A 13099-nucleotide genomic window follows, 5' to 3' on the forward strand; every position below is an offset into this window, starting at 1 on the left:
GAACTACTGGGTAACATTTTTACATGGACATTGTGGTATACACTTGATGGAACAATTCCCTTCCTTAAGAAGTCCTGAGGATATTCTGGAAAGATTATTTCTGTACTAGGCAAATCCATAGGATCACTAAACACGTAAGTCAATACAACTAGATACTTGCACAAAGAAAATTATTCCCAACTAGTTCGCTGCCTTGAAGGGAATCCGTGATTATGTGGACAAAGGAGAAAACACTCATTCATGGAAAATTTATCAACTAGTATTAACTACCTGTCTTTGTCCTCCAAGGATTCATAGGCTATTAATAAACACTTATAGACTTGTCTTAAATGGTACAAGCTTAATTTGCCAGAGAGCTTAGAGTCTTAAACAAGTACAGGGAGAGTTTGGTAAAGCCTTCAAGAGAGATTTATTTGGCTGAGAAAGTGTTGTTGAGCCCATGCAAATACATATGTAAGTGTGTGATTAATGCTCAGGTATATAAAATATAGTTAATTAACTGATCAGCTTGCAATCAAAATTTAAATGTCCAAGAAAAATTGTTTTTTCACATTTTACTAGATTTATTGTTTTAATACTTTAGCATTAAGATAAAAGAATGAGAGATATTATTTCAATTTTTCAGAAGAGAAATGAGGGTCACTCCTGGGGATATTGGTCCTCAGAGCCTTGACACAGCAACTCATCCCCATCACTCTCTGCAAGGCCAGAGGGAACATATCCTCTTACAGTAGAGTCTACGTTGTGTGATTTTTGTGCTCTCGTTTGTAATTTATGCAAGCCTAACACAATTATACTAACTTACATTAAAGATGAGGGTGGAAAAGAGGTGACAGATATGAGAGATACTGAGAAGGTAGAAATGACAGAACTTAGTGATCGGTTGATTTCGCTGGTGAGAGAGGTGTACCTAGGAAGGTTTCAAGATCTGTTGTTTGGATGACTGAGTAATAAAAGTATTCATTTCAGTATAATTATAACAATAATAGCAACTACTGCCTTGGCAAATATAAACTGATGCTAGCAAGCGGAGAAAAGTCAAACACATTTTTAACATAATGGAATACTACAGCTTTTGAAAATTTTCAGATACCACTTAATGTGTCTATAGAGTTTGATAGTGACCAAATTGATAATAGTTACCATATGTGGGTGGTAAGATTACAAATTATACTTTTTATTTTCTTACTTTCCAATTTTCTTTCTCTCTTTCTGTCTTTCTGCTTTCTTTCTTTCTCTCTCTCTCTCTCTTTCTTTCTTTCTTTCTTTTTTTTGCCACGTGGCTTGCAGATTTTCAACCAGGGATTGAACTCTGGCCATGGCAGTGAAAGTGCCAAGTCCTAACCACTGGACCTCCAGGGAATTCCCTCCAATTTTCCTTTTAAAACTTTATGAGGTACAGTTGACCTACAATAATCTGCACATATTTAAACTGTATAATTTGATGGGTTTTGAGATATGTATACACTCATAAAATCATCACCACAAGCAAGATAATTAAACTTTGCCCCACAAAGCTTCCATATGCCCTTTTGTAATCCTTCCCACCCGTTCCTCTTTGCTTACCCTATCCCCCCCCAATCCCCAGACAACTACAAATATAGTTTATTTAACTATAGAATGGTTTACATTTTTTGAATTTATATAAATAAAATTATATACTATGTACTTTTTTGGTCTGTGTTCTTTCTCTTAGCATAGTTATTTTGAGAATCATTCTTGTTTTTATGGTTATCAACAGTTCATTCCTTTTTATTGCGAGTAGTATTCCACTGTGTGGATATACCAAATTTGTTTATCCATTCAAATACTGAGGGACATTTAGATTGTTTCCAGTTTTTGGCTATTATAAATAAAGCTGCTATGACCATTCATGTATAAGTCTTTGTGTGGCTATGTGCTTTCATTTCCCTTGGGAAAAGTCCTAGGGGGAATGTTTAAATATACTATGAACCCTATAAACCAGTAAAATAACAAAACAAAGCACTATAGCTAATAACCCAACAAAGGAAATAAATGGAATTCAAAAAATAAAAAAAGAAAGTAAAAAAGGAAAAAGAAAACAAACTCAAATGGGACAAATAGACAATAAATATCAACATGACAGATTTAAATCTAATCATGTCTATAATCTCATTATATGTAAATGATCTAAACACTCCAATTAAAAGTTAGGGATTATCAGGTTGGATAAAAGAGCAAGACATGCTGCCAACCAGAAATGTACCTTAAACATAAACACACATATAGGTATGCTAACAGTAATAACAAGAAAACTAGAGAGGCTATATTAGTATCAGACCAGTGGATTTCAAAAGAAAAATTATTACCAGGGTCAAAGAAAGTCATTGTGTATGATAATGTGGTCCTTTCATCAGGAGGACATAATGATCCTAAACCTTTATACATAATAACAGATTTTTAAAATATGTGAAGTAAAACTGATGGAAATAATAAAATCAGAAATAGGCAAATCCACAATTATAGTCAGAGATTTCAATACCCATACTCAGTAACTGGCAGAACAAGTACACAGAAAATCACTAAGGGTATAGAAGACTTGAACAACACAACCAACCACTTCGACATAATTAACATTTACAGAACTCTCCACCCAACGATAGCAGAATACACATTATTTTAAAAGTGCATCCAGAATATTTACTAAGGTGTATTTACCAAGGTAGCCCATGTTCCAGATTGTAAAACAAGTCTCAATAAAGGTAAAAGGATTCAAGTCAACTGAAAGAAAATTTTTAATTAATTTTTATTAGAGTATAGTTTATTCACAATGTTGCATTAGTTTCCGCTGTACAGCAAAGTGAGTCAGAGCTGTGAGTTTTACTCAAGGTCTCACTGAGGACTATAGCCCAGCAGACAGCTACTCAGTAGCTCTGAGTAAACTGCTCTGAAGAGGTGGGAGAGAAGCCAGTTTATAAGTGATATTTTGGGCAGTTAAATATACATCTTGGTAAAAGATTACTGCTAGTCACAAAGAACAGATATCTCAGGTTAATGATTTTAGTACCTTCCTATGTGTGGGAAGATGCAAGAATCTGAGTTCAAATTCTTCCTGAGATATACATCTAAGGGGCCTCCTTGTCCAAAGCACAGAGCATCCTGATAAAAATCATTTCCTCTGTCTGAAGCACAGAGCACTGTCAGTGAGTGACTGCAGCAGGTTAATCCCTGTGGAATTGGGTGGTGAGCAAAAATGTTCTTTTGTTCTTCTTTGCTTACAGTACATACAAGGTATACCTGACCACAGTGTAATTAAACTAGAAATCAATATCAGAAACATCTGTGGAAAATCCTCAAATGTACGGAAACTGAATAACAACACTTCTATATAACTCATGGATCAAAAGTGGACTCAAAAGGAAAATTACAAAATTTATGTGTGTGTGTATATATGTATACATATATACATATGTGTGTATATATTTGGCTGCACCGCATAGCTTTTAGGATCCTAGTTCCCTGACTAGGGATCAAACCTGGGCCTTCAGCAGTGAAAGCACAGAGTCTTCACCACTGGACCACCAGGGAAGTCCCCAAAATACTTTTTTAACTAACCAAAGACAAAAGCAAAACATTTGTGGGATGCCTCTGACCATCTATGGATACTTAGAGAAAATTAATAGCACTAAATATCAGAGAAAAAGAAAGGTCTCAAATCAATGACTTCAGTTTGCACCTTGAGAAACTAGAAAAAGAAGAGCAAATATATCCTGAAACAAACAGAAGAAAGGAAATAATAAAGATCAAGAGCAGAGATGAATGAAATAGAAAACAGACAAACTATAGAGAAAGTCAATGAATCAAAAAGGTAGTTCTATGGGAATTCCCTGGCAGTCCACTGATTAGGACTCAGCATTCTCACTGCCAAGGGCGTGGCTTCGATCCCTGGTCGGGGAAATAAGATCTCACAGGCCCCATGGCAAGGCCAATAAATAAAATAAGAAAATAAAATAAAGATAAAATAAAATAAAATGTAGTTCTATGAGAAGATTAATAAAATCAATAAATCTCTAGCCAGACTGCTCAGGACAAAAAGAGAGAAGAGACAAATTACCAATATCAGAAATGAGAGAGATGCTATCAATACAGATTCTACATATATTAAAAAGACAGTAAGGGAATAGTAAGAAAACTTTACTCATTTAATAAATTAGGTAAAATGGAAAAATTCCTTGAAATCCAAACTAACAAGTTTCACTCAAGAATAAACAGATGACCTGAATACCTGTATATTTATAAAGGAATTGAATTTTGAGTTAAAAATCTTCCTACAAAGGGAATTCACATTTTCAAAAATGTGATTTTGTACTTTTATAAACATTTAAATTTATAAACTAAAATAGAAATCTAATTTTCCCTTTGGAATTCTTCTTTGACCCATGCATTATACAGAAGTGTATTATTCAGTTTCCATATATTGGGGGATTTTCCAGAGATGTTTCTGTTGTTGATTTCTAGTTGAATTCCACTGTGGTCAGATATAGTACCTGGAAATACCTTATATGACTTGAATCCTTTTACCTTTATTGAGACTTGTTTTACAATCTGGAATATGGACTACCTTAGTAAATACACCTTAGTAAATGTTCTGAGTGCACTTTGAAAAGAATGTACATTCTGCTATTGTTGGGTGGAGTGTTCTATAAGTGTTAATGTACACAGGTTATGCACATGGACTGGAAATGAACCCATATAAAAAAATGTAGACTTTACTGTTCATTAATGGTTTTTTTTCCCTTGTAAATTGCTTGAAATCATATGAAGGAAAAGTATGGTTTAGATTGGTATAATTACCCTTCGAGATGGTTCTCAAAGATACTATTTCCTGTTGTTTATGCCTTGTATAGTACCATCCCACACTGAATAAGGGCTAACATCTGTGACCAGTAGAATAGTACAAAAGTGACAGTTTGTGACTTCAGAGGCTAGGTCATAAAAGACATTACAGTTTCTGCCTTGTCTCTTGAAACATTCACCCTAGGATGAACCAGCCTCTGTGGTATGAGGATACTCAAGCAGCTTTGTAGAGCAACCCCTGTGGAGAGGAACTGAGTCCTCCAACCAACAACCAGCAGCAACCTGCAAGTCACATCAGGGAGCCACCTGGGAAGGAGATCCTCCACCCCCAGTTAAGTCTTCATAAGACCACAACCTCTTAAGAGACCCAAGCCAGAACTGTCTAGCAAAGCCACACCTGAATTCCTGACCCCGCAGAAATTGTGAGCAATAATAAATGGTTATTGTTGTATTAAGCCACTAAACTTTGAGCAATTTGTTATGCAATAATTTTTAAGACCTAATGCTCATATGTTTTAAAGTAAACATTTATGAAAAGACCACATTCAGGCTTCTGCTCTTCTCCTTTGAGAAGTTTTTGCTAGACAACCTAACTGAAATAGTCCCTGAACTCATTCTATCCCTTTGCTCTGCTTTTTCCTCTTTACACTTATACCCAGAAGTTTAGAGTTGTGTATGTGTGTGTATCTTTCTTTCTCCACTAAAATGGAAGCCCTGTGAGAACAAGGACTACTGTCCCTAAGACCTAGAATGCTTAGAATGCTACCTGGTATATCATAGGCACTCTACCAATAAATGTTGAAAAAATGAATAAATTAATAACAACAAAATCATTAATATTCTTATTTGGCTTAATAGTATACTTAGATTTTATTTCAGGGATGCAGGTATGTATAGATACCATGAGCCATGTGTGAATTTGTATTAACTACTTTCTTAATGTTTGCATTAGAATCATTTTTACAGCAGCGTTTTCTGTTGATTCCCTTTTCTTAACAAGGCATTATGATAGGCAGCCTCTAAAATGGCTCCCAGTGACTTCTGAGTCCTTGTATTCATGTCCTTATACAGCCCCTCCCACACTGAATAGGGCTGACTTGTGCAACCAATAGAATATTGCAAAAATGAATGTGACTTCTGAAGCTAGATCATAAAAGACATTGGAAATTTTAAATGGAATATCTCATTACAACTGAATTTCTTCAAATAACTTAAAAAATGAAAAAGAGACTTTAACAAAAATTTCTGAGTGACTCATTATGCAAGCAAGGAAAGTCATTTACTGATGGCAAGTTCATTAAATCGTGTTTGATTGTAGCAGCCAAAGAAATATATCCAGAGAAAATAAAATTGTTTAAGATTATTAGCCTTTCTATGAGAACAGCTGCTCAGAGTTGAAAACATTGAGAGCAACATCAATAGTCAATTGAGATATAAGGTAAGTGATATCGACTGGTTTTCCTTTAATTTTTAATTTTTTTGTAACAGCTTCTTGAGATATAATAAACATGCCATACAATTCACCCATTGAAAGTGTACAATTCAGAGTTGTACAACCAACACCAGAATCAATTTTTGAACATTTTTATCACCCTCAAAAGAAACCTTGTACCCATTAGCAGTTGTTACACATTGCACCCCCACCGCTGTAGGCACCCAGCCATGGGTAACCACTAATCTCTTTCTGTCTCTATAGATTTGCCTATTATGAACATTATATATAAATGGAATCATACTGTGTATTGTCCTTTGTGACTGGCTTCTTTCAGTCCACATAAGGTTTTCAAGGTTCATCTATAGTGTAGCATATATCAGTATTTCATTTCGTTTGATTGCCAAATAATATTCTATTGTATGGACATGCCACATTGTTTATCCATTCATCAGTTGGACATTTATGTTGTTTCCATCTTTTGGCTTTATGAATAATGTTGCTACGGACATTCATGTGCAAGTTTTTGTGAGGATTTTTTTTTTTAATTCTCTTGGGTGTATACTTAGGACTCTGGATTATATGGTAACTTTAACCTTTTGAGAAAAACCAAAAACAAAACAAAAACCTCTGTGCATTTTTAAAAACCTGGGTATTTGTCTTTTGTCTTTTCACTTTCTTGATGCTGTCCTTTGAAGCACAAAACTTTTTCATTTTGATGAAGTCCAGTTTATGTTTTCTTTTCTTGCTTGTACTTTTGGTGTCATATCTAATAAACCATTGCCTAATCCAGATACTGAAGATTTATGCCTATGTTTTCTTTTAAGAGTTTCATAGTTTTAGCTTTTACAATTAGGGCTTGGATTCATTTTGAGCTGATTTTTGTATGTGTTGTGAAGTAGGAGTCCAACATCATTCTTTTGCATATGAATATCCAGTTGTCCCAGCACAATTTGTTGAAAAGACTATTGTTTGCCCATTGAGTTGTCTTAGAACCCTTGTTGAAAATCAACTGACCATAAATATGAGGATTTACTTCTAGACTTTCAAAGCTATTCCATTTATATATATGTGTACTTGACTCTTTTTTTAATAAACTTATTGATTGATTTTATTTTTTGGCTTTATTTGTTGGCTGCGTTGGGTCTTTGTTGCTGCACACAGACTTTGTCTAGTTGTGGCGAGTGGGGGCTACTCTTCATTGTGGTGTGTGGGCTTCTCATTGCAGTGGCTTCTCTTGTTGCAGAGCACAGGCTTCAGTAGCTGTGGCTCATGGGCTCTAGGGCACAGGCTCAGCAGTTGTGGCACGTGGGCTTAGCTGCTCCATGGCATGTGGGATCTTCCTGGAGCAGGGATCGAACCCATGTCCCCTGCATTGGCAGGCAGATTCTTAACCACTGCACCACCTAGGAAGTCCCTATGTACTTGACTCTTGATGAGTATACAGAAGTTACTGAAACCAGTCAGTTGTTTATTCAAGAAATCAATGTTGAGTTTGAAGTGACTGAAGAATTACCACTAAGAGAGTCTGTGTGGGATAACTATACGTGAGAATATTTTCAAAGAAGCTGAGGAAACCCTAATTCAGTACACTCTGAATTGTACTGAATTGTGTTGAATAAGATGTATTACAATTGATGATGGTACCAATATGTGTGGAGGAGGAAAAGCTTAGTTGGACAGATTTACAAAGCTTTTGAAAATGAAAGGTGTCTAAAGCCTTGTTGCAAATATTTGAATTTATCATGTGTCCTTGAACCACCAGTATCAACAGTGAATTTCATTTGCTTTTCTGGATTTAACCACCATGTGTTCCAAGAATTTTTTTAGAAATAACCTGAATATCCTGACTTGCTGTACTACACAGTAGTTTGATGGCTCAGTAATGGTAAAGTATTTTTGTGATTATTTGAGCTCTGGACTGAGATGGAAATTGTTTTAAATTGTAGTAAAATACATATAAAATTTACCGTCTTTTTTTATCATACCAAAGTTTATTGATTACATCAAAATTTCTGTAATGAAAAAGGCAAGTTGCATTCATAAAAGATGGCATTCACATTCATTATAGAAAGCAACAACAATGTAAAAAATTGCTGAAATGAAAAATGTAATATTGCAGTCCCATTTTGCAAGCTGAAAAATGATTTTGTCAACACTTGCATAAAATCTGCATTTATATACTGCATGTTATTAAAAAATTCCATCACTAAATTATTATGGATTTTGCAAATTTAGGCTTATATTTTATACTCTTGCTGGTGTAAATGTGTAGATATGGAGTTTATGTGTTCAGTTTAGTAGGTAACATCCTCAAGTGAAAAATTTACCACCTTAATCAATTTACAGTGTACAGTTCAGTGGGATTAAGTACATGCACATTATTATGCAACCATAACCATTATCCATCTCCAAAACTTGTTTCATCTTGCAAAACTGAAACTCTATACCCATTAAACAATAATTCCCCATTCCCTCCACCCCAGCCCTTGACAACCACATTCTCTTATCTGTCTCTATGAATTTAACTACTCTTGGCATCTCTCATAAGTGGAATTATACAGTATTTGTCTTTTTGTGTCTGGCTTATTTCACTTAGCATAATATCCTCAAGGTTCATTCATCTTGCAGCATGTGCAAATTTTTCTTCCTTTTTAAGTCTGAATAATATTTTGTTAATGAATATACCACATTTTGCTTATCCATTCATCCATCAATGGACATTTAGGTTGCTTCCACCTTTTGACAATTGTGAATAATGTTGTCAGATGGAAGTTTTTGTGAATGAGAAATGCCCTCAACCACTGTTGAACACTAAATGGCTTAGAAATTAGCTTTTACTGAAGACTTGATAATGCTTCTCAACGAGTTCAACCTAAATTACAAGGCAAACTGTTTATATGTGAAAATTTGCTGCAAACAATTCATTTCAGCAACAATAACTTTTTTTGAATCACAGCATCAAGTTGCTTTATATACTTCTTGTGCTGTCCAAAGTCACAAGTAAAATGTCTGTTGCCGTACAGATTTGCAGCATATATCTTTTCTGAGCTCAAACTACAGTGCCTGTGGAGGTTTCTGGACTTCACAGCAGTGAAAGCATGGAGTCCTAACCACTGGACCACCAGGGAATTCCCATCAATGAATATTCTTAACTAATATCACATGCCAGTGGTTTGGTATCAGTATTTGGCAGTACCTATCTGTGTGAAAAAATGTTTTCAAAATGAAATACATAAAACTTTACAACAGATAAACATTGACAGAAGAATATCTGAAATCACATTTGATGATAGGAAATACTAACTTTGAATCCCAAGTAAGTAAAATGTTATCCCCACTCCCTGACAAAAAAGGAAAAATTATTATTCTCATTAGTAGACTTGAATTATAAAGCTTAATTACTACATTTTGAATTTCATGAAAAATTTATGGGAAAAAATTTTAATCTATTATTATGTAACTACACAAAATCCTTGATTTTGCCACTTGGCCTGTAAAGTCTAAAATATTTACTATTTACAGAATAGTACAGAAAAAGTGCCTTTACTGAAAAAAATACCAATCCCGGAAAGAAAGAGAGAGAAAAGAACTAAAGATCAAATCTTGAGACACCTCTATTCAGAAGTCAGGGAATGGTAAAGGATCTCCTGCAGATGCGACTGAAAAGCAGCAGCCAGGAGGGAAACTTCGAGAGCGTGGCATCTCAAAAACCAAGAGAAGAAATTGTGTCAAACCAGAGAAGATGGTTAACTGTGTTCAACACTACTAAGGTAAAGACGAAGACTCTTTGGGGTTTGACAGGGTGGGAATTAACGGTGACGTTAGTGAGTGGTTTCAGTGGTGTGGTGGAAGCAGACAAGACAGAGAGGAAAAGGTAAAAGAAAATTCAATAATGCATCTGAAAACATGTCGCTTTGCGCCGGGCACATAGTATCCACAGTAATTATCACTGAAGCAGGCATTTTTGGTGCCTGCCCATGTCCCTCACCTCTACCATTTCAGGAATATCAGTGTAACTTTCAATTACGCAGATGCTCTTGACTTCATTGACCTGAAAAATATCTCTGGCTGCTGTATTTTGCTCGACTTACATGCAATAGGCTGGAGTTTCTGGAGAGCCCTCAACAGTGATCAACAGGCCTAGTTATACAAATATTCCAGGGCCTTCCCTGGTCGTCCAGTGGCTAAGACTCTGTGCTCCTAACGCAGGGGCCCTGGGTTAGATCCCTGGTCAAAGAACCAGATCCCACATACCACAACTAAGAGCCCTCATGCCACAACTAAAAAAAAAGATCCCGCATGCGGCAACTAAGACCCAGTGCAGCCAAATAAATGAATAAATAAATATTAAAAAAATAAATACTCCAGCTCCCTTGCCCCTCAGATGTGGTAAGTGAGATATGTGTTCTCTAGTTTTCCCCAGAGTTCCCCAGAAGGATTACAAATGGGAAAACCTAGTACTTGTGCAATTTGAAACAACCACCCCCCAGAAATTTGATTTGTAATCATGACACCTATATAACAGGGAATATTTGGATTGATCATGGCTCCAGATGTTAATGTTCTCCAACTCAGGCTGAAAAATGGCTGCAAAGCGTGACACTGAGAATTGAAACTAGTGAGACACTGAGAATTGAAACTGTCTATATCCACATGGATTACTGTCAACATTAACATAATTTTATTATTTCATTATCATCTTCAACATCTGTTCCAGGAACATTTGACCAGGAACAGAAAAATTGCAACTTTTCATTTCAGAAATTTCTCAAAGTCCCATTTAAATGAACAACAAACTACTCAACTTTTCAATAGATGACTTAATTTTATTTATTTGGCCACACCACACAGCTAGCAGAATCTTAGTTCCCCAACCAGGGATGAAACCCCAGGCCCCCTGCAGTGGAAGCACGGAGTCCTAACCACTGTACTGCCAGGGAATTCCCTATTTATTTATTTTTACTGAAGTACAGTTGATTTACAATATTGTGTAGTTTCTTCTATACAGCAAAGTGATTCAGATATATATATGTGTGTGTGTATATATATATATATATATATATATATATATACTCTTTTTTAAAGTGAGAAATCTGTAGATATTCTGAAAGAGGTGAGAACTGAACATTGGTTTGGTTTTTTTTTAAAGCATTTATTTATTTATTTATTTATTTATTTATTGGCTGCCCTGGGTCTTAGTTGCAGCGTGCAGGATCTTTAGTTGTGGCATGCGGACTTCTTAGTTGCAGCAGAAGAACTCTTAGTTGTGGCATGCATGTGGGATCTAGTTCCCTGACTAGGGATCGAACCCAGGCCCCCTGCATTGGAAGCACGGAGTCTTTTCCACTGGACCACCAGGGAAGTCCCCTATATATGTACATTCTTTTTCATATTCTTTTCCAGTATGGTTTATTATACAATATTGAATATAGTTCCCTGTGCTATACAGTAGGACCTTGTTGTTTATCCATTCTTTACACAATAGTTTGCACCTGGTAACCCCAAATTCTCAATTCATCCTTCCCCTATTCAGTAGATGACTTTAAATGATAGTTTACTCTGTGTGGCGGGCAGAATAATAGCCCCTCAAAGTTCTTTATGTAGTAACCCCTGGAACCTTTGAATATGCTATGTTACATGCAAAATGGAATTAAGGTGGCAGATGGAATTAAAGTTACTAATTCAGTGGAGCTTAGAGAGATTATCCTAGATTATCTGAGTTGGCCTGCATTAATCACAAGGGCCCTCAAAAGCAGAAGAGGGAGGCAAAACAGAAGGTCAGAGTGATGTGTTTTAATAAGGACTCAACCCGCCCTTGCTGACTATGAAAACGGATGAAGGGGTCACAAGCCAAGGAATGTGGGCAGCCTCTAGAAGATGGAAAAGGGATTCTCCCCTAGAGCCTCTGGAAAGGTGCAGTGTTGCCTACACTCTGTTCTTAACACAGGGAGACCTGTGTCAGACTTCTGACTTATAAAATTGTAAGATGATAAATTTGTGTTATTTTAAGCCTCTAACTTTGTGGTAATTTGTTAAAGCAGCAATAAAAACTAATACACTCTTAAGATTCTTTAAAACCTTTACCTTGCTGTGTCCACTAATCCTATTATACCATGATTCTTATCCAATCCTAATCAAGCCCCCTAAACTGAAAAACCCCCTTAGACCAGATCCCAAAATCTTATAAATAGCCCAAATTCCCCTTGGAAATGCTACTGAAACCAGCAATGTACTGGTCTCCTTTATTAGTAAGTAATAAACTCAGCTTTGCCTTATCAACACATCATTTTGGTGGTATTTTTTTTGGTGCCAACATTTGACAATTGTTTTATCCTTGTGCCTAGAACAGTACCTGCTATACAGTAGATGTTTAAAAAACGTTTGATACATAATGAATAACTTTTCTGAGTTTCTAAAGTAACACGGGGAGGGGCAGGCCGAGAGCAGGAGTCCATGTGGGCGCCGTTGTGGTAGGGAAATGTGCGGGGTTGCCATGGCGGAGCTGCAGCAGCCCTGGGTGCAGGAGGCGGTGGACTCCGTGGTGAAGAGTCTGGAGAGAGAGAACATCCAGAAGATGCAGGGCTTCATGTTCTGGTGCAGCGCCAGCTGTTATGAGGACAGCCAGGCGTGCATGCAGCAAGTGCACCAGTGCTTTGAGCTCTGCCATGCACCTCTGGCTCAAGCCCAGGCCTGCGTGACCAAGTGTGTGGATGACCACATGAACCTCATCCCTACCATGACCAAGAAGATGAAGTCTCTCTCATCCATTAGGAAATAGATGTCTGCTATTGGCCATCGGGGCTGAGGGCAGGAATCTATTTAAAAAGAGGAATGGGGATTTGGATC

General features: G+C 36.4%; 1 protein-coding gene and 1 non-coding gene across 2 annotated transcripts; one reads left to right on the forward strand and one right to left on the reverse strand.

Annotated features, from left to right (window-relative positions):
- Window positions 1-11541: 11541 nt before the first annotated feature.
- TRNAW-CCA (transfer RNA tryptophan (anticodon CCA)) lies at window positions 11542-11614 on the reverse strand. The gene has a single exon. It is a non-coding gene; the product is annotated as a tRNA-Trp (tRNA).
- Window positions 11615-12746: 1132 nt separating this feature from the next.
- LOC130838773 (protein FAM136A-like) lies at window positions 12747-13031 on the forward strand. Its single transcript, XM_057712282.1, has one exon. The coding sequence runs from the start codon at window positions 12747-12749 to the stop codon at window positions 13029-13031; it is 285 nt and encodes a 94-aa protein (XP_057568265.1).
- Window positions 13032-13099: the final 68 nt, after the last annotated feature.

Source organism: Hippopotamus amphibius, chromosome 1 (assembly GCF_030028045.1).
Source record: "Hippopotamus amphibius kiboko isolate mHipAmp2 chromosome 1, mHipAmp2.hap2, whole genome shotgun sequence".
In the NCBI taxonomy this organism is placed as follows: Eukaryota; Metazoa; Chordata; class Mammalia; order Artiodactyla; family Hippopotamidae; genus Hippopotamus; species Hippopotamus amphibius.